Below are 23209 nucleotides of genomic sequence, written 5' to 3' on the forward strand. Positions count from 1 at the left end.
ACCACAAAATAAATGAGCAGAGAGGAGAACCAGGGGGAAAAAAAAGTACCAGTGTGGAAGGAGGTGACAGAGCCAAGCGTGGATGTGGTGGGAGGATAAGTGGGGCATGTAACGGTAAAGACAAAGTGGGATGTACAGAAACAGACGATGTTGAGTCAGGTGTTGATGGAGGATTAGAGTCTCTAAAGATAGATTTGCCATTTGTGTTCTTCTGGCTGAGTGGTTAGCACTGTTGCCTCACTGCAAGAAGGTCCTGGGTTCGCAACCTGGCCTTTCTGTGTGGAGTTTGCATGTTCTCCCTGTGCTTGCGTGGGTTTTCTCCAGGTACTCTGGTTTCCTCCCACAGTCCAAAAACATGTATGTCAGGTTGATTGGTGACTCTAAATTGCCCATAGGAGTGAGTGTGAGTGTGTGAGGTTGTTTGTCTCTATGTGGCCCTGTGATGGACTGGTGACCTGTCCAGGGTGGACCCCTGCCTTTCACCCAAAGAGAGCTGGGATAGGCTCCAGCAGATCCCTGTGACCCTGGTTAAGGAAAAAGAGGGTATAGATAATGGATGGATGGATGGATGGATGTTCTTCACAACAATAAGATTCTTTGCATATGGACAATGTGGTTCCCATTTTCCCATTCATTCTGGTAGTAGTTAAAGGTGACAGGTCCATTAAAATATGCTTTCTGTAAGGTCTGTGGTTTATCTGCCATTTCAGTAGCACAGCAAGTTACTCACAAAAGGCATGGCTTCCAGGTGAGAAAAACTTTTTTGATACCATAGTAAGAGCATGGACAGTATCACCAGAGAAAATTAGCAAATGAGGTGAAAGTCATTTTTGCTTTTAGCCTGCTTTTAAAGAGCTTTTCATTCGACTAATGGCAACACAAGAGCAAACACGTATATCTGTGCACATTTGTGGATGTACGTGTGTGTGTGTGTGTGTGTGTGTGTGTTAGCCTGTCTAAGAGTGTCAGGGCGGTTTGCATGGCCATCTGATAAATGATCTACGTCTCTCTTTCCTAAGTGGAGTCGTTAATATGTGCATTATTTAAACCACGACGTCTATCATAAGTGATTTATTGTGCATCTTGCAGGCTTTTAGAATTAAAAGGATTGACGAGGAGCCAAAGCAGACACCCTGCAATGTAACTGCAGGGGCCACTGCTACTGTATGTGGTCTTTCTGTGCTGCTGTGAAGCAGAACTGAAACAGCAAGGGACAAAGAATGTTTATTTATTTACTGGTTGTCAGTTGCACTCTTCTTTGCAGCTTCTGGCTGTAATTCTAAGTTATCTCTGCCAGTGATGGCTCTGTTCATGCTTTGTTGAACAATCTGAGCAATAAAGAAAAGAAAATGTCTTCATATCTGTAAAACACCAGGACTGGAGTTTGCACAGAGTCTGTAGCTATGCTGGTACCTCAGTGAGGCTGTAACAGTGGTAACATGCCCCTAGTGAAATAGTCAATATACTGTTGTTAAGCTGATAAATTACCATATCCCCATTTTTGTCTGGCATGTTAGTGGACTACAGTTAGTCGACACAGTTGCTAATTAGCATTAAACAGTAAGTCCAGCAGAGACTGGTGGAGACACAAAACTAAAAATTCTTCATGGTGGAACTAGAGGAGACATTAGGGAATCACCAAAGTAAGACCTGGGTTATGCAGAAATTGTCATGACAATCCATCTGGTATTTTTCAAGATACTTTTAAGTGATTAACGGACATTACTATTTGTTTGCAGATTCATGTTAATGTACAGTCCCTTTTGATGGTCCCCATAGTTTTTAAAATTTCCTGCATATCTACAGTATGTTGCTAAATACAGGCACAGTAGCATGTCAGTGACTGACCCTCCCATGACACAAAGCTTCTCATTCTCTCAGAACATCATGTTCAGAAAAATCTTAATAACAACTTTGTGTAAATTCTGATGTTCTTCTCTCTCTTCGTTTCGCTCCTCCCATCATTTTTCTCTCTCCTTCCCATATTGTCTTTCTAATATTGCTGCCTGTTTATGATTCAGATCTAACCTGAGTGATCACTGGAATTATAAATCGAAGATCTGTTTTTAGCCTGACCCAAGCCCTCTCCTCTCTGTCTCTCAGACCTGGATATGACAAACAGTTTGGTTTTAATTAAAACTTGGTTAAAAAAACCCACCCTGACATTCAGCGTAGCTTTTCCTCGTTCCTGATCTGTCTGCTGCCTGAGGATGTAATTCAACTCACTTTCTCATCATCCGTCTGTCTCTTTCTGTCTTGCCAGGACTCTGACCTTGTCCTGACGTTCAACCTGTCCATGCATCGCTCCTGGTGGATGGAGAATGGCCCAGGGTGCAGGGTGACACCCATCACCCCTCCTCCGTCCTGGGCACCCGAGGACCACCGATACATATCTATATCTGGCTGTCTGGTGGATTTTCAGTTCATAGAGGTGGCTCATTCCTCACTGCAAATACTCCTGGCTGTAAGTACTTGAGCTAAATAAATACTTATTAGTATGCACTGCAATTTCAAACTGCACTACCTGCAAGTAGTATACATGTTACATCTGGATTCATGGTTAATAAAGCCCTTTTAACAAATAGGAGTTCACAATGAGTGCTATTGTAAATATGTAGCAGGTCATATTATTTTAGTAAGAAAAAAAAAGTGTGATATAATAAAAATTCTCTGATTTCATCCTGATTGACATAAACCTTGTAAAGCTCAGGTAAGGATGTATTTGGCATAGCTACTATAAAGACTACAGGCAGGTGAAACAGGTGGCCTGGCTCTGAGTGCCTGAGCATTATGTAATGTGGAAACGTTGTAGCTACCAATAAATTCCCTCTTCACTCCAAGCCAGACACTGTGAGTGGGCACAACAGTCATCTCAAGCTTTGGATTTCTCAACATGCTAAAGAAACATATTCATTTTACATTCAGCATATTATTATTTAAATGCGTTAAGTGTAATTCATCTTTGTACTATTCATGTTATACAAGGCTAAACATACAATAGCTACAGTGCTGTACTGTAAACAGCAGGATGAGAAAAAACGTCGACATGTCACCTTATAAAGTTACTGTGGCAAATGGATAAGCAACAGTTGCCCATATACACCTCCAGCAAACAAAAAGCAACATTAACATTCATTTGGAGTCAAGGCTCTGGCCACCCTTTGAAAGCAAGCCCAATATTCATTCTTGTTCTCCAGCTGCTAAATGCAGTTCGTGTTAAATAAAATGTCAGATATTGACATATGCAGGTTTCTGTCAAATTGTTATAGAGTACAATTACATTACAGTCATTAAATTCTGTGTGAGGGATGTTTTTTGTGTCTGCTATGAAATGAATGCAGTTGATGGTCTATACAATTACACTCAAGTATGTTAAAATTTAATGTATTCTTAAGTGTATTACAGCCATGACAACTTCTTTATCTGTTGCAATGGGGAAGGGAATTGAGGGTGATTGTGCAAGTTTGCTGTATCTGTTTTAGAGCGAAATAAAGCATCTAGGCTCCATTAAGTTAATAACTTCATACCCTCATTAACATAGAATGGGCTATATAAGCTGTTTTAGAGACAGACTCTGTATAGCTCTGTTTTTGTGCGTCTCTCTTGCTTTCCCTTATTTTGTTTCCTTCTCCCTGTTTCCCTCCGCCTGCCTCTTACCCTCGCCCTTTGTATCTCTCCCTCTCCTGCACTGTCAAACTGTGGTAATTAGCTGGATCAGAAGAGACAGCAGAGAGAAAATAAAGAGTGGGAATGAGGGAGGCCTGTCACTTTTCATGCCAGTCTCCTCTGTACTCTAGCTCTGTTTTTATTCCTGGCTGTATACACACACACACACATGAATATAGATGCAATAAACAAACTGACTTTTTAATGTGAATGCATGCATCATTACAATTTCACAGGAGAGAAAGAGCTGGGATTTTCAGGATGCCTGCCTCCTTTTTTCATTCTGCATCTTCATCCCTCACTCAGCATGACTGTCTCTCACTCACTCTCCTCCTGCTCTCTGTCTCTCTGTCAATCGATAGTGGTACTTATAGTGTGGCTGAGTGCCAAGCCACCACACAGCTGTACCACTGTCTCGTTGTAATTGGTATGTGGAAACATTGCCATGCTCCGTGAGCACACACTCAGCAGTCTGACTGGTTCACTGGCTGACTGGTTGGCTGATTTACTGTAATTGGTGGAAGCACTGAGGATCCTTAATCACATACTCTCACCCAGTTGACTGGCTGATTAAGCACGGAGGTAGGGTTTGGTGGGTTGGGCTCTAAACTGACTGGTTGTCTGCTTGTTCTAGTGATTAGCTAGCAGGGATAAGGGATACCTGCGGTGAAAAACAAGGAGAAAAGGAACATTTGTGTCCGATGAGGCTGACCTTTTCCAGACATCAAGGCATTTTTGGATAGGCAGGGTTTGAAAAAAAAAAACAACAAAAAAACTCAAATGAAGATATGTCGAAACGGCGTGGAAGTCAGAGTAGCCACTGAGGCATTTGCAGCTGTCAAGGTCAAAGAGTATGTTTCTGTTTGGCTGAGTGGTCAGCTGGGTGTATGATGGACGGTTTGCCTGTCGAACTGAATCACTGACTGTCAGACTGTGTTTCTGGCTTAGTTAGTTGATGCTCAGGTGCTCAGGTCTGACCGCACACCAAAAGTTTTTCTTCATCTCTACGTAAGATAATCAAGTTTCTAGTGGCCAGCTTCTCCAGGAAATATCCAATGGTTCATATATTTCATATAGTTTACAAAATGTTAACTGGTTGTGTCACCCGATATGTTATAAGCTGATTAGTTTGCTGCCCAAATGACTTTGAGGAGTTTACCGACTGTCTCTTTACAATTTGGTGCACAGTATGAATATCTGAACTGAAACTAAGCACAGGACGTCTCTGGGGAGACCCGCAGCCATTGGTGAAATGTAGGCTAATGGCATCACCGCCAGACTGTAGCACAGTGGGTGAATGCACAAGTATGACTCCTGTGATTACAGTTTTTTTTCCACAACCTTCATTTTACCTGCTAATAGCACAGACCAAGTGATAATTAAATGATATTTCACAACAACAAAAAGGAAAAAAAAAAGACACTTCCTGCTGGGTCAGTGGTCTAGAGTGCATGCCTTCAAGTAATTTCAGTGATTAGCACAACTTCAACCTGAGCACAGGGACTAATCAGTGAACTCACCTACTGTTGTTTTCTGCTCAGATCTCCTCTGCACACGGTTGAATAAACTTGACTGTGTAACATTCTGGGCTCCCACAAGGAAAATTATCATTAACTATGCTTGCTTCTATCAACACTTTACAAGTTTACTAGGAGAATGTGCACAACTTACAATCACATTAAATTAAATAAGATACAGTATCAACATCAACTGGCAAAAACATTGTGCACCAAACTGGGACAGGTTTCCAACATATTACTGGGTGTCTGTAACCAGCAAGAAGCTTTTGAGGCCCTTTGTTCTCCCTGCATCCTCTGGAAATGATGAACATTTCCATTGCAGAAAATAGCAGGACCCTGTTTTAACAGATTCATTTCTAACTCACGCCGCACAGTGAGGCAAAGTTAAAACGGAAAAAAAAAAAGTTTCCTCTGCAACATTTTAAAACAAGGCTAACTGTGAGCCACCAGGTGTGACACACATTCAGAAGAATTCAGGGAAAATATGTAGATAACCCAAGGTCTATAGCAGTGATTTTTAACTCTGGTAAAATAAACATGCAACTGTTTCAGTGTTGTTCGTAAAACATAAAAAAATATATAGGTAAAAATCCTAAAAAAAGTTTCTAGTCCATCAGTGGTAACGAAATACATTAGCAAATGAACTTGTATTAACTGAATTAAAAGCGACATTGTTGTCACTGACAGCACACAATAATGTTATAATAATGCCAGTCATGTTAGGGTCAAATTGTATTCATGGAAGCAGCACTGGGACTGGATTGGTTTTCCCAGCTGTTGTTAATCAAAGATCAGGGAAGAGAAAAGAACAATGCATAAGAATTAAATGTTACTTAACCATTTAAACACTGAGCGCTATAACACTAACCCCATACCCGTTTCTTTTAATGTGTCTTTCTTTTTTTCCCAAATGAAGGCAGGTAACACTGATTCTTAAATCAATTCAACTAAAAGCGTGCAACAAGGGATGGTAGATGGCAGCTTTAAAATGGTCGCACATTAAAGCTGTGACATCAGATGAAAACAAACATCCTTCGAGGGTAAGCAGGTTGATACTGGATTTACTTAATTTGCGATTCAGTTGTTGTTGCTGAAAGCAGTGCGTAGTTTTACACAGGCATCAACAACACAAACAAATTTAGATGAAGGTGATTAGGGTAGATGTAATTATTGATTGTAGTATTACACCGGTTTTTCAGTGCAGCTTTGACTCCCTGACAAAATATTTTCATCACAAATAATTTAGAGAGAGCAGGGAGAGGGGGGGGCTGAAGTAAAACATTAGTTTGAGTTTAAGCGGGTTCATGAGCAGATAAACAGATTTCATCTAATGGATGTGATACCCTCATCCCAGCAGAATTTATCTGCAGGAGAGTGCTGCTGCAGCAATGGGTTCTTTCGTTTGAGATGAATACATTTTCATCATCGAGTGTTACATCTAACACAGAGCAAGATTAGCAGACTTTAAAAACATCTCTGCACTCCGAAACAGCGTGAAGGTTGTGGGACTAAAGAAGCGAGAAATGAGAGAATTCTTTATGGAGCCAAACAATGTCCTGATCTTCTGAAATGTTGGTCAACCTGCGAGCACATTCAGTTTTACAAGTTTTACAGACCTTGGCAGCGGTGATTCAACGGTGTCAGCACTTCCGCTGCAATTGTTATGGCAAAATGCAACCTGGCTTTCCTCCTTGGTGGAGGACAAACTGTGTTACAGGGTGACTGACCTACAGCTGCCTTCCCTTGGCATGTGTCCTTCCTTTTCTAAAATGTCTCCTCCCATGATGCTTTCTCTGAATTTTTACTGCCGGGCTATGCAGAACACAAAGTGCAGGTTTTCCTTTCTTCATCGAACACCAGCTGTTTGACATTCAGTTAATTAATTTCTCCCTGAGCTCCTTTCACAACATCCAGGTGTTATCAGAACATTGTTACCGTAGCATTTGGACTTGATTATCGTCGGAAACGATGATTCAGTTACCTTTCTTCTTTGTTTTTTAAAACTCAATAACATCTCGTTATCACATTGTGAATGCAGCACTAGGTGTTTAAGTGCTTCTGGTTCTGTTTGGAAACTGTGCCATCTGTAAGGGTTTTAGCTTAAGTTAGATGACACAGCAATTACTGTCAAAACATCATTTCAGTGCCCTTAGGATTTGGTTATGTGCAGTAATTCTGACATTTATGGCTTAAAAGTCCATTATTTTCATTTTATTTTAACCACATTTAGACAGTGTGGTGAAGGCTGCTGACATTTGTGATTCCCTGGCTTTTCCTCTAGTGCCACCATGAAGTTGACACTAATTTTAATTGAATTTCCTTTTGGATGGACTGCCAAGAAATTACATTTAAACATTTACATATGGTGATTTTAACTTACTTTGGTGAGTCATAACTTTTCTTCTAGTTGGCGTGTCAGTGAAAACTGATAAAAAGGTCTTCATTGATGATGAACACAAAACTTTTATCAGTAAAAAACTGTTTCCCCCACCGGCCAAAATATCTTGTTTCAAAAGGTGAATTGGTCACTTTGGTCTCTGTCTGTTATGCATTACCCCTTCTTGGAAGAAACAGGTTCATGAATAAAATTCATCTATAATCCACTGAGAATTAGACAAGAAGATGCAAAAGGAACGAAGAAAGAACTTTCACATTTAGTGAAAAGGTAAAACCATTTATCGGGAACAAACAAAAAGTGATATTTGATGGAATACCTGCAACAGCCAATGACAGTGAGCAGCCCAGAAAGTATACTTCTACAGCTTAAAAACACGGCAGCACCTATACTGTCTTCTCAGCAAGGATTTCATCCCTATTCTTTTTCTTTTTTTGTTTTTCAGTGCAAAATAGAAAACATGCCAGAATAGCAAACTGACGTCGTTTATCATCCTCCATACTTGTTTTTCTTCTGAAGTCACATTTGATCACATAAGTTTCTGTGAAACTACGTGTATGTGGAATCGCCAACAAAGGTGCTGTGTTCGGAGGATTGTAATGTTAACTGTGTTTATGCCTATAAATCAATAACATGTATTCACTTATTCACTCATTCAATGTAATTACTATTTACGACTAAAAAAAAAAAATCTAATACTGTAAAAGTCATAAACAAATTTCCCATGAAGCTACAGATAAACCTAAGCAGTTGTGATTGGAAAGGTGGTATAAAAAAGGCCAGTACTGGGAAGACACAGTAAAAGTAGAGGGTGTATGTGCACTGCAGGATGCCCACTTTGCAGTGATTATCATTGCAAACATTTGTTCAGAACATTCTGTTACAGCTCTGCAGAGGAAAATGTTACAGTGAACTATTTTGGAGAGGCAACAACGTGTACATTTATTACCCATACCGTTACTCTCCCCTTTTCTTAAGATAATACCACTAGGATGTACTTCCTTAACCATTGCATAACTAACTACAGTTGCTGTGTTTACCATGGCAACAAGCACCTGCTGTATACCAATTAAGAAATGGCAGCTTCCTGCCTCCTGGGATAGTTTCTGAAACTGCACATAAAATGCCACAAAAACGGTTCCTTCTCTGAATGAGGTACATGCCTCTGTTAGATGAAGTGATGAAGTTGTACAAGTTATAGCTTGTCAGGCCAATGAGGGCAGGAATCCTGTCTGAGTCTATGCTGAAGTGGTGCTATTTTCATTTCCACTTGTCACCGAAAATCCTTCAGTTTTGCTGTGGTATCTAGGTAACCCTAATCCACGGACAAAATAAAAAAAAAAGGAACCAGCATCTGTCTGAGAAACCTCAGAGCAGCTCAATTTAAGTCAGTCCTGAAGCAAAAAAAAAAAAAACTGAAAACAAGGAAATACTTTTTTTTTTTTTGTTATTTGAAATAGTTTAAATACTGAAAGTAGTTGCACTACTCCTACTGGATGTGAAATAGAAGTGTTAAAAGCTGATAAAATTTTAAGGGTAAGCACTGAGTGAAGTGCTAATTTATCTGTAAGCACTGAGCCAAGCTGCAGTGTCATTGAAGTGAGTTTTAAAAGAAGCTGAACTATTCAAAGGAACTAAAATTGCCAGAGTTTGATACGTTTTACAACTGTAGGTGAAGTTTAATCTCTGAAAGCATACGAGAGAATCAATCAATTTTCACAGCTCAATTTGTGGACAAACCTTTAAAAACTTTAACTTCCAAAATACCTCTTTTCTAATTCCAGTCAGTATAATATTGATAATTGATCAAAATGTTAGCCATAACAACATCTGCTCTTGGAGGCTTTGTCAGATATAAAATATGTTCTGGGTAATTTTTTGTTTTTTTAGCCCTGCAGAACTTAAAATGCTAGAGACACAATTTTTCAGGGTTTCTGAACAGGATGGTCCAAATATAACTGCAGGCGTCAAAGTGACTCAGACCAAGAAATCCAACAAAGAGCATGATAACGATCATCCACGTCACAGCCAATATCGATGCACCCTGGCTATCATTTGGGTTTCTTCACATGGGGAGAAGATATAATCATTCTTATTGTAAACAGGATATTATGTTTACATGCAGCAACACCAAAACAGAATACTTGAGCATCCAGAATATTAACAGGATATTGATGTGCAGAAAAACGCGCTCTGTCACAGCTCAGCACAGCTCTCTGCACACTGTTCAGTGATACTAACAAAACAGCAGCCAAATGTCATTTTCAGAGGCAATGAGCCTGCAGAAGACAAAGGGGGCTTGGGATCAGCTTGTACTTAATGTGACAGAGAAGTTCCCAAACTCCTGAAAGTCTTTTAAACATCATCTTGACTTTGACACTAAAACTCTCCTTTAAAACTAATACTAATAAGAAGTCATTGTCGCTGGACTGGCAGCAGACAAACGAGCCGCTCTGTGGTTTGAAGAAATCTTAATTTTTCAAAATAAAAGTGTTCTACTTAACTGCTGTCAGTGGCAGTGATGTCTGAGATACTGCAGCCAGTGAAGTTTATCAGCATCTTTCATATAGATTTTCTCATCACAATTGATCCCCGTGCTGATATTGGCAGCACCGTCTACATTCAGTATTTGGCTCAACTCAAAGTAAATTCATCCTCTACTGACATGAAAAAAAAACAAAAGCAAACTATATTTCTATGACTGATTAAGTTGTCAGAGACAGCAGAGGGGAGGGGGAAAGAAATGTGGGAAAGGAGGAGACAGAAGGGGGGAAAAAGTGGAGGAAGGAAAGAGAGTAAGAGAAGCCTAAAGCTGGAAGGAAACAGTGAATGAGGGAGGAGAGAGGAGCTTTGGGAGCTGAACCTTATTTAGACTAAATGAGGTCAGGACCTTGAGATATACACTGAATCTCAAGTGTAGTTGCTCACATTTGCAGCTCACTGTGTCTTTATGTGCTTGTGTATGGCTGTGTGTGCATGTAGCCAATAGAATACTAACCAGGTCAGTGTCATTTGTCCTACACTTAAAGCCATATTTGAGCAATAAAGCCTCTTTATTCCAGGTAATACATTAGTTTAATGCCTCATACAAAACCATATACCTCCATCACTGTCTGCCTGCATATTCCTCTGCTACATTTCTCTGTCTCTTCGCTCCTCTATCATTATGGGGTAATAAGGTTGCTAAGATGTCGACCCTACGCTGACCGAACCTTTTTATGCATCTTCACTCCAATCAGCCGCCTCCTATCTGTCACCTTGGAAACAGACAGCCAATAAGAGAGCAGATCAGAGAGCAAAGGTGTTCTGCTGGTGTGGACTGCTGCATCACTATCCGAACACTGTGTACACGTGCACAGGCACACACACACACCCTTTTAATGCTATCTGGTATCAATCTCAGCACACAAAAAACACAGCAGTATAGCCCCACTTTTGATTGTTATATCTGCAGCGGTCATTGTTTTCAGGTTTGTAAATGGCTTCTAACAGATGTGAGACCATGAGGCAGAACAATGTGAGGTACTCCTCTCTGCTTGGTTACATGCCCAAATCAACAAAGCACTATCAGATCAACAAATACGTCCTATCTAGCTTGACATTGTAATACCAAATAAAGGGAGCTGGAAATTCAGCATCAGTGATCAGAATCTCAAATTTTTACCCACATTGTTGTAACAGTAAGACATTACTGACGATTGTTATTTTAACAGTGGTAAGGTTTATAGATGTGCATTGAAAACATTGTCAATATGCCTCTGAAACCATGAACATTTTGTGCTAACCTTGAAGTTGTCATTGAAGATGCCACAAATCAGTGCAGTGTGTGTCTGTGTGTGTGTGTGTGTGTGTGTGTGAGTGTGTGTCTGTGTGTGTCTGTGTGTGTGCCCATTGATTCAAGTGCTCTATTTTGGAACAAAATACCACAGAGCTGTTCTGCTCCACTTACACGAACACCTGTTTTTCGATGCCTGTTCCAACTATTTGTTCAGTGTCTTGGGTTCTTTAACTGTTCTGCACGAAACAGTAATTCACCTCTGTCTCGTCTTTGTTTCTAGTTGGTGGGGTTTATCTACGCCTGCTATGTGGTCAAGCTCATTTCTGAAGAAGAGGACAGCTGTAAGTACACACTCATAAATGCACAGAATATATGCGCCTGAAAAAAAAAATCTCCTGTGTGTATATTCCTCTTTTAAAGTAAAAGTCAGTGTTTTTTAATCAACTGAAGTTGGTTGATTTCTGACTTTTGATGTTTTTAAGTATACAGATTATACTAAGTATATAGAAGAACAGCCCAGCCACATACATAGAGGTAAAAAAGAAAAAATTCAAGGTAAAGCTACATGTTCTAAGCTAAATATTGGGAACCCAACCAGCTGGTTTGGCAAATGTCACCCAGTCATCGGTGTGTGTGCACAGAATGTATTGTGTTTTACAGTCATTTTGCCTACTGTATAACCTTACAAATTAAGGTTACTATATTTATTCTTTTGCTCTGGCCTTGGAAATAATGTTTGGCTGCTAGTATAGGTAATAAGGCTTTTTGAAAGCTTAAAAAAAAAAAATATATATATATATATATATATATATATATATATACACTACAATCCAACATTAGAAGCCCTGGTACTCTGAATGGAGCTCCATGAACACCACTTCAGCATGTGGAGAGATCTTATTTGCTTCCTTGCTACAATTGAACAAATATATTTGATAAAAATGCTATATAGTATCTTAGAGGGTCATAGGACTGTTGCCTCTGAGTTCAGGAATGCGTCAGACTCGCAAAGCTTTTTTCTGGCCTGTCCTTTTGTTCAATCTTTGTAGTAAAGGAACAGGTTAAAATGAACTGAGGACCTTTACTGACACTAAGACAGAATTCAAAGTGAAATCTGTAGCCTACAGCTTTTGCAGCCAGGCTCATTTATTTACAGCAAGACATGGGGGAGAAAGAGACAAGAGAGTGAAGGATGAACTGGAAGTTGTATTTTATTCATCTCTCTGCCACATATTACCACACTCAACCACCATCGCCACGCAACAGTCATGAGCAAACCAAAACAGGTGAGGAGGGAATGCATAAAAATGTTCACCCATCCATTCACACACGACTCACTCTTATTTAGCTTTTTATCAATTCATCAGTACAACAGTGTTAACGCAGAATTGTGCTACTTTCACACTAAAAGGCAAGATCAAGGAAGCATTTTGACACTCAGTCTAAATGAACCGCTTTTGAAGCATAATACCAGTAACAGAGGAGGGGAATGGGGCAAATCAACATGTTAAGACTGTGACTGTTGTATTTTAAATGTGGTGCGTCTCAGTGAGCATTAACCTGAATGAACCCATTTACCTGAGGCCATCAGTTTAGTTATTCCATTAAAGTAGACGTAGCCTTTCCGCAGGAGGATCAATACCCATGCATGTCTTATTCAACACTGAATTGAGGATGCTGTTTGCTAACACATAAATATTGATAGGTAATAAATGCAGACTGGATCAGTGGAAATAGTTTGAAGCACTGAAAACAGACAAGATTTCTTGCTTTCCTTCCAGACTAAAGCAGACTGGGGATTGAGATTGAATGAAGATTTTTTTTTTTTAAGCAGCAGCCCTTATAAAACTGTAGGTCCTCAATTGATAATAAACCTGCTATTGTTTCCAAAGGCTCAGTGTGACCAACAATTAGTATGTTCAAATTGCTGCTCAGATTAGTATTAAATCATCAGATTGTTAAAGAACAGTTCAGAGTGATGTAGCACTGTATTTATCCCACTTTTATAGAGTATAATTGAGTTTGGAGATGAGCATTTTTAACACTGAATTTTAATAAGCTTTGTGATGACAGGAAACCTAAAATGCCACTTGTTCCATGTCTAAATAATTAATGTCTAACAGTTATTATTTGGCCTTTGCTTAACTGCTATATTTTAGCCCTTGGCTCTTGATGCTTCACATTCATGCTTGTTTTGCAGCCCATGAGAGAGTTTGGCAGAGCTAAAAAACAATTTCACATGAGACACAGATCGTGATGATGCTGTGTATCTATGTTTCCGTGCTCAGTGGTAAGGAAACATGCTACTTAGAGCATTTGCTTCTTACATATTTTTTTCTGTAAAAACTGAAATCTCAGGAAGAAGCTTAAAAATGATCAATTACTTTTGTCAAATCAGCCTCTGACTATAAGTGGTTTGTTCACATGAATTCATGTGAGGACTTTTTTCCCTTAAGGTACCTTTGATTTTTGCTTATTTAGGCATGAATATATAATGGTTTAGAGAAAAACATAAAATTTGAAACCAAGCTTCAAGTAGTTTCGACAAATTTCACCTCTGTGCACCACTGACTAACAATCTGTTCATCCATTTTTCAAAGCACTTATACTGTTGAAAAGTGGTGTGGAACTGGAGGAGGCAGGTTATACCCTGGGTAGATCATTAAACACTGACAGTCACATTTACATTCAAATTCAGAGCATCGATCCACCTGAATTGCATGTATTTGGACTTTGAGGAAAAAAACAAGCACATTCACATTAGTGATTTTTATACTTCTTCTCAGGGGATAAATGTTATCAGAAGGAATCAGGATTCAAATTGAGGTTTCTGGTCAATAATAAGGCTTAATGACTAAATCCGCAATGGCAGCACTATGTCGCATGCATCATTTTCATGCAACAAAAAGATAATTTTCTCCAGAATAATCTTGGTTCTTTGTAATCTTCATGTTGCTGAGCATTAAGTCCTGAATGTGGCTGTGGAAAGCACGATGCAATAATTCAATCGGGGAGACTAAACAATAATCAGGGAGCTTTGTAGGGAAATGTGCCTTGGGTGAAGAAGCTAATACTCACTGAGGACCAATGAAGATTTTGAGTTGCTGAGAAAGCTAATTACTCTGATAATTATTCCATGCATGTGTGAGTATATGTGTCTCTAAGTGTGTGTATAGGTGTGTGTGTGTGTGTGTGTTGGGGGTGGGGGGGATTAATCATTATAGTTAGTCTTGTCTGTCTCACAGCTACTCAAATGTGCCAGACAGATTCCTATCAGACATTCTTGCGCATGCACACACACACACACACCTTAAGATTACTGAAGCAATCTCTGGATGATCAGCACTTGTGTAAGCAGCCGTGTTTTGGATCTGCAGAACACTAGGCTAACAACCAAAACTGAATAAGCAATAACTTCAAATAATTTGACTGTAAAAATTCATGAAATGTTTGTTTTACAATTTGTTTCTGGTATCTTGTGATTTTTCTAAGAGATCAAACTGCAGTTTCTAGCTTCTGTTCCCATGCTCTCACTGGACATTCCCAAGCCTTATGAATAACATCTGAATTTTTAAATTAGGCTGCTACAGCTTGATAGGCAGCACGCCAACAAGGTTAGGGGCTCCATTTCCTCTTATGTTCAAAGGGTCGAGCATGGCAGAAACTCTGCTGAGACTATTTGACTGCAGCATGAATCAGCAGGAAACCCTTACCACTCACACCAGGCCCTATTTCCCCCCACAAAAGGATCCACACAAAGCAAAGACTACATCAAGCGCAGGCAATGGCTCTCCATCTTCCATCCAAACAACAATAATGAGCCAAATGATCAGAAAAGATCACCGTATTGCAGCAGTCTGCAAAAATGCTGTAGATAGTCTGTTGTCCCATCTTGTGGTATAATCAAATATTTTGCATGAATACATTAAGAGGATTAAGGGAAAAGTGTGAAAACTCACACCTAAGACCATGCTTTTTCATAACTCCAACAGAATTAAAAACATGAGGACAGATACCTTAACTGTTAGACCCAAGTGGCTCTTCAAACCACTGTAAAACAAGATTAATCACCCTCATACTACATTTCTTCAGAGTAACTAATTTAGAAATTTAAAGACAGTTATGCACTGCTTTGTTAATATTTGGTTCATTTTGTGCAATATATTTATTTACTTTTTTTGCTAAAAGTTAAATAAAAAAATCAATTCCACTGTCTTGTCTGTACGGTAAATGCGTTGCTACACCCAGCGAGAACGTCGCTTAGCATAAACAAATGAAACGGGGGGGGCACAGTTAGCCTGGCCCTGATTCAAATTTAAAAATGCATTTACCAGCATCTCTTAATACTGGCATGTTATATCTTCTTTGTTTAATCCATACAAAAAACAAATGTAAAAGCAATTTGTGGTTTTAAAGTGAGCTATGTGATCCAAGTAAAAACAAACAAACAAACAAAACAAAAACACAAATTGATGCTTTTACATTTTATTTTTTGTGAGACAAACATAAACACAGAGAGTGGTATTGATCTTCTCATCTAACTCTAAAACAAATGTGATTCCCAAAATGTAAAGGGCAACAAGCTCTCCCTTACATTTTCATGTATGTATATGATGGTAGTGTTTTTACAAAGGAAATAGGAAATTAATCCAAGCAATTAGTGTTTATGTCACAAATCTAATGTTTGGTGTTTGGGCTTATTGCAGGTTTAAATTAAACTTATAGCTGCTTTCATCTCTGCTGTGACAGCTAAAAATCCACATTGTACTTGATGTTATGAAATCCCACTGAATAAATAAGAAAGTATGCTGCTGATCAAGGAAAGGAAGCACCCTTAACAACATCAAAGTAAAAAATATCATGGCTTCCTCTCTTCAAAAGTCCAGGCTGTCTGCATGAGTCTGAGAAAAGCAACCACCTGCTGGCAGCTCCTCAGCTCGGGAATCTGCAGAGCTACCCTAGAATAATTCAGGAGTTAAAAGTATTCTCAAGGCATAAATATATTGCTGCATAAGTCTTAGTCTTCCTCCTAAAAATAGAATTAGATTTACATCATAGGATTTTCATACAGTCGAGGCCAAATTTTCACTTGAAGCAGTTTTATGCCTACTACCCAGATCAGCCCTAAAAGCAGCAGCAGTGTTTTTGATACAAAACGTGCTGATGAAACCTTAGTAGGTGTAAAAAGCCTAATGCAATGAATCATCTGCAGTGGGACGTTCCCAGGTGATAAGCTCAATGGCATACATGTTTTCTAATTGATGCTTTTTTTCGTGTAGTTGACTTTATAGGAGGTTTTGACTCCTATGGTTACCAGGGACCTCAGAAGACCTCCCACCTTCAACTACAGCCTATGTACATGTAAGTATACTACATATGTACCTATCCATCTACAAACATCCTGTTGAAAAATACTTTGATGCTTTTATTACATTTATAGCATCTAGTCACAATAACACACTGTGCTGAATATCAAAATCTAATTTGTATCCCTTCCTGTCTCAAACCTGCTTAACTTCGAGGAAATCTTTAGATTTGCATGTGAGGGGCTGACAGGCCTCGACCTCTTAGATTTTATCCAACCATCACCAGTAAAATGTGTTCAGGGACTAATTTTCATCTGCATTTGATAACTTCTGAGTTCTGCAGATGATATAAGCACTTTCCTACTGCATCAGCAGCCTGGCTTCTCATTTATCAGCCCAAGGTCTTGTGAGTTGTCATCACATGGTAAATAAACTCTTGTGCCTTTGATATCATTCATCCCAAAGCTGTATCTTATAATTACTTATTACCCAATTTTATTCACAGTCAATATAAAAGGGATCTTCCTGTATATTAAAGTTGTGTTATGAAATTGACTTTGTTATTTGGGAAGCTCTTTTTTTTTTTTTTTTTTTTTTTTTTGTTTGCAGGCTAAGTTCTAGTTTATATGGTGATTTCCTGAGATTCAAACCATCGACTCCAGTTTCATCAACAGCTTGAGCTTTTCTTGTAGGCTGAAAAGCCAATAGAATAACACTAAATGAGTCTCAGTCCAGGCTTAGACAGCTCGGCATCAATCTCGCAGTCATGGTCTGCGGAAAGTGCCAAGCAATACAGCAAAGGTTACGCCACTGTAACAGACAACAAGACAGAATAATGGTGATGCCACTGATGTGCAGCAGACAGGTTATCAAGAAGAGTTTCTATTAGAAAAAAAAGACCTGGAGCAAATGAGAAAGAGAGATGAGCAGACAGAGAGAGGTAGAGAAACTGAGATCAAGATGGGCAAGAGACTAGTAGCTACAGAGAAAGAGCAAGAGAGAGAGACAAGAAGAAGAGAAATACAGTGATGGATCTAAAGAAAGAAGAAATGCAATAAAGGGATATTCTGTAGTTTTATATGTCCCCTGTGTAAGCCATAACACAGATCATAAATCATTGACCCCTGAGATAATGGATGGCTGCAGACACAGACACAAACACACTCACAAAGCTGCAGTACACAGATCTATGCACACACAGATGCAAGCACTTACAAACAAAGTACACACTCAACAGTGGACTATACACACAAACATCTAGACAGTAAATGTGCTGATAGACAGTTTGTGCTCACGCAAATAAATGTACACTCATTCAGCACAGGTAAATGCACATGCACACACACAAAAATTGTCAATATGCTATCATTGTTCCCCAGCTGTCGCCCCTTTACTTTGGTGTTTATTGGCTCTGGCCAGAGGGACCAATAAAATAGCATCAGCTGTACTGTCCCAAAGGAACTCTTTCTCTCTCCCTTACAAGATACACACCCAGCCACCCACACACATACACAAAAATAACTTTGCAACAGTTACCACCTCCAGACTTTTGTAGAAATATACAGTTTTTTTTTCTTTTGCATATTAACTTATTGTTAATCTAAATACATGCATAGCACTCTGCCCAGGGTGCACTCTGCTTCATTGCAGACATATGCATTGTAATGAGTAAGAGGTAAAATAACTCTGAAAGCATCAGAACACATACAAATAAGCTCCTCTACTACTACTACTACTATACTACTACTACTACTACTACTCTTTAGCATTTAGCTACAATACTACTGTAACCGCAGGGCAAAATGAGAAGAGAAACAATGTCAACATTACCCAAAAAAAAAAAAAAAAAAAAAGATAGATGGCTAACATTAGCAACCATAAGACTAAATAAGGAAATAAGGTTGTAGCAGCAAAACTGATCTATTTAAGTGAGCAATGATGGCTTGATTGCTTATAAACTATACTTTTAATTTATAAGTGGAGAAATGTGTCATTTATACAAAGTCTCATTCTGAAGCCCTGTGTCAGCACCGTACTTGACGGTTTTTGCTAATCAGTATATTTTCTTTGTGTGTATATTTCATTTTTTTTTTGGAATGGAGGTATCAGAGAGTGAGTATATTTGTGAGGGTGTTAATGCATCTCTTGAGAATTAGAATCTTTCATAAAATACACAGGACAAGAGCCTTTGATGCTCGCACCAAACATTATGTTGTTCAGTGAATCACCTTCACTACAATACTGAGCAAATGCACTATTTCATAATAAACCTCTCAACCCTCAATATGTTTTCAATTATATCTCAAATTTCATTCAGCTTTAATAAAGTTAGATAACTTTTTGTTATTTTTAATAGTGTACTATGCAGCAACATCAATGACTGCTATGCATGCCTTTAAATAATAGGCGTTGCCGTTCACGTTAATAGAAACATTTACCACCAAATCTATACTGAAGTGATAAAGGATTCGGTCACTTGTTTATATAACTCTCACCTTTCCTCTCTTGTGTTTCCCAGGTCAAAATAAACCCAGGATATACTCCAGGAGAACTGCCTTACCAACCGCCTACATCTTGCTTTTACTTACTCCAACTGTCTTTTCATAAACGACTGAGGCAAAGACATCTAGACAGGATACAGAAGAGTCTTAAGATATTCTGTGATTCAACCTACAAATCCCCCAAGTACCTGGTCCAGAGGCCTGCCTGAACTTCTGTTTTTATTCGAGTTAGCTCTGTTCCTGATGAAACACTGGCCCCGTGTGGTAGAACATGGTAACTGCAGGACCTGTGTGTTTTTGAGTCTGAGGGGCACAATCAGGAGCCAATGACTTGCCTCCTCTTGTGATGCTGGCTATTTGTATGGTGAAACAAACCACAGGATGCAAACAGGCCACAACTCATTGGTGATGTGTTTCTTCAGGCTTCCAATGAGAGCTAATGGATTTCTGCTGTTAGAGAAATCTTAAGATGAAGCTTTTTCCTCCGTGCTACTGCAGAAATCAGTAGCTTTGTCAAGTGTTGCAGTAACTAACAGCTCTCAAGTGCAGATTTGCCTGACCAAAGAGGTAGAAAACACACACACACACACACACACACACACACAATAGAGCCTGTTAAAGAGTCTCTGGAACTTTTTTTGCTCTCTGCACCTGACGGATTAGACACTGGACTTCAAACCAAACTGACCGAGCACCACCTAACAACACTACCGATCAAGGAATGTCAGACATGATTTTTGTAAGATTACTTTTTGGTGCGAGAGCAACTGCAAAGGTGGAGGCTTGACACAAGTCACTGCTGGGACTGAAGACCAAGTACATGCTACACATTTCACTCAGAATGTTAAATAATAGAGTCATGTATAACTTCACATATTATCATCACATATGTGCATGTCTACAGGGCACAGACGGGCACTAACTAATGCACATATGCATGCACACAGACATACTTATTACAGATATACGACTACTTAGGTTTTTGCTACTAATATGAAGCTTAATGTTTACAATAGAAATTCTGTTTGTCAGACAGAAAGAGTGAACATTTGACTGACATGCAAAAGGTAGACAGGCAGGCAGACTGGGAGACAGACAGTGTCTTTGGTCTCTTGCTGTCTAAAATATTTTGTCTTCCATCCAAGACAGAGCGGACCGTGACATAGAAAACAACCAGAGGGACTGAGGTCTAACAACAGTAACCTCAGTCCACACCGTGTATACATACACACACAGACACACACACACACACACACACACACATCATCTCTAGAAGGCAAGTTTGTCCCTCTTTTAGAACTATATTTTTTAAAACGTTGCTAGAAGCCAGATAATGTGCCCAATCAGCCTTATGTCTGCAGAATCCAGTTCTTCTTAACAACAGAAGCAGTTCAGAAGCAGCCAAATTCCTCCACAGGCAGCGCTTACACCAAGAGAAAAGAGATACCCTTTACAGAAATGACAATCACAGTCAAAGTGTCCTGAATCTAGTCATGGATTGGCAGTTTTGTATCATAACAATATGTTAATAAGCTGAAATGCTCTTATCATCATGTGAGAACAGAGAAGCCTCCAAGTTAGGTTATTTCATTAACTGTGTTTTGTTTAAGTATTGATATTCCCAATGAAAAATGATGGGTGAAAAACAGAAACAACGGAGGCTGATACTGTATGCCTCTACTCACGCCTGCAGCCTAACGAGGACAAAAATTATACCAGAGAGATGCCCGAGACTGAGCAGCTCCCTTCTTTCTCCTCACTACTCGAATTTTAACGTTGAATGTGCCAACTTGTATTACCACATGGACATTCGGAGAGCCTAGTTTCCAAAAGCCACAGACTGAGACCTGAAACAATGGCTCCAATGTTCATTTTCCTGGGATTCTCATGTAAGAAAAGTAGCAAGGATATCATAAATTTAAATAATCACACTTTCATTCCAGATGTCCAGCAGGTATCCTGTTTTATTCTGCTCTAGAAAATCAACTGAGTCTTGCTGGAAATTGAACTAAATGTGTTGCATTTGTGTTGCAACCACTGGACCAAAAGTCTGAGGCCTTCTTCATTTGCAAAAGAACATTTCTGGGGAAAAGAACAGTAACTTCTGATATAGGGATAGACTAACAGACCATTTCCCTCCTCTACTGACTGATCTCAAATCCACCTTCCACAGCCCTCTGCCAGTTATCCTCAGCAGTCTACCTGCGAGGCTTCACTGACGGCTCACTCTGGAGGATAGAAACAACATTTTGTGTGTTTGCATGAGGTGTTTCCAAACTGTTGTGTATTTAATCTCATGCTGCGTGTGACTAACTAGATCCTTAAAATGGGAACTGTTTGGTTTGTTGAATGCTCCTCAACTCTCTTCAAAGAGTCCTAAATGTGAACTTTGTGATTTTTCTATAAATAACAGTCTGAAATGTCTGCTGAGTAAGGGAGGGAGGAAAAAAAGCTACTACAATGTAAAACGATGAAATGTAACTTTGAACTTCTAGACGTTTTTTAATCACATGTGGCCGTGTTTACTGTTTTTTCTAGTTGACTACTAATGTATGATGTTGTGTACAAGTGGGACTACTATGTTTTACTTCTAATTGTACAGTGTATTTGAAATGAGACAGTCGGACCTGAATGGGAGGAATTAGTTGCACTATAGACATCTATAAACATTCTGTCGAGGCTGGAAATTCACTTTCACTTCAGCACCTAATTAACTTCACATTATTAGTTTCTATTTGAATTGTCAAACTATACCACATGTTGATTTTTAATAAATAAAATGACTACCGGTGAAGTGTCTTCATGGGAAAGATGCTTAATTGAAAAAGATCGATGATTGTGTCATTAGCTATTAATAGTATTTGAACTGAAAGTGAATTCATTTGTTAACTGATTTGTCTTAAATGTGGTTACACTGTGGCAGGCACTGTGCAACTAAAATTAAACTGAATACTAATCTGGCGTTTTTAAACAGACTGAAGCAAATATACATGAAACAGAATAGTGTTCAGATAAATAATGTGATCTGTGTGTGTGTGTGTGTGTGTGTGTGTGTGTGTGTGTAGGAGAGAGACAGACTTTACTTACTGCAGTACAATTTTGTGTGTCATGGTGAACTGAATGACTAAACCCACAACCTGAAAAGCCACAGTTCAAAACTGAACACAACACAATTTTAAACTGAAGAAGTCAAAGTGTTTTAATCAACAGCAATAAAAACACAGATACGATAATGATAAATTATTAATATTGTTATCTAGAATAGTCGGTAGAGCTTTTGTTATGGATTTAAGTACACACTTCTGTACATAGTTAAACATTTGCAGAAGTAACTAGAGCCAAGCTATATATTTAGTTGAATTACATCAATAAACTCAATAAAAAAAATTTAAGCCATTGTAAAGGTCTAAAGCTGTGCCTAAAGTTAAAATGTCTCTCATAAAATATAACTGCTCCATTCTGTAGGTTTATAGTTCTGGGAGGAGCACACAGTTACAATTACTAATATGGCGTGTGAATGTATGGAAAAAGGTCTGATTTTGGCTAGTTTTTCACAGAACGTGGAAAAAACTAAAAAAGAAAACTACATAAGCTAAATTCAGCATTATCAATTCCACTACAACCGCATGAGAACAGACGAAACATATAGAGAAATCTTTTAGTTGAAATAACCACAGCTGTTCCAGGACTCACCTCAGCCACTTCACATAACAGACCACCACATATCTGAATCTCTGAAATTGTATTTGCTTTAAATTAAATTTAATGGACAATATGGCTATGACGGCAGAGACGATTTTGTTATCGGAGTGTTTAGAGTGCAATAAGACATAACCATAATACACTGAGCAACTACCACAGTGCGTCATCATATGAACAAAAAAATATAAATATATATATATATACGCTTTTTCTCTCTTTGTCACTCTAGGTTGATTTGTCAATGCTCACCACTGACTGTGTTGGTTTAAGTCCTCTCTTTTTCTGATGGTTTCCTACAGATAACTAACTGTACATATACTAGACCATTTGGAAATAAAGTA

At 38.8% G+C, this 23209-nt stretch overlaps 1 protein-coding gene across 2 annotated transcripts; it reads left to right on the top strand.

Moving 5' to 3' along the window:
• Positions 1-2266: 2266 nt before the first annotated feature.
• On the top strand, positions 2267-23053 carry LOC113137672 (sodium/potassium-transporting ATPase subunit beta-1-interacting protein 2). Of its 2 annotated transcripts, XM_026319515.1 has the most exons (4): positions 2267-2464; positions 11640-11700; positions 16639-16720; positions 19184-23053. In XM_026319515.1, exons 1-4 carry the CDS (start codon positions 2297-2299, stop codon positions 19191-19193), a joined length of 321 nt encoding a protein of 106 aa, XP_026175300.1. In that variant the 5' UTR covers positions 2267-2296; the 3' UTR covers positions 19194-23053. The 2 variants fall into 2 exon arrangements, with proteins under 2 accessions (XP_026175300.1, XP_026175301.1); XM_026319516.1 differs by lacking the exon at positions 19184-23053 and having other exon boundaries at positions 16639-16724.
• Positions 23054-23209: the final 156 nt, after the last annotated feature.

Source organism: Mastacembelus armatus, chromosome 24 (assembly GCF_900324485.2).
Source record: "Mastacembelus armatus chromosome 24, fMasArm1.2, whole genome shotgun sequence".
Classification (NCBI taxonomy): Eukaryota; Metazoa; Chordata; class Actinopteri; order Synbranchiformes; family Mastacembelidae; genus Mastacembelus; species Mastacembelus armatus.

Coding starts and splice junctions, on each gene's coding strand:
- LOC113137672 (XM_026319515.1), top strand. CDS start 2,297: ATGCATCGCTCCTGGTGGATGGAGAATGGCCCAGGGTGCAGGGTGACA. Junction 2,465..11,639: donor CACTGCAAATACTCCTGGCT/GTAAGTACTTGA, acceptor CTTTGTTTCTAG/TTGGTGGGGTTTATCTACGC. Junction 11,701..16,638: donor TTCTGAAGAAGAGGACAGCT/GTAAGTACACAC, acceptor TTTTTCGTGTAG/TTGACTTTATAGGAGGTTTT.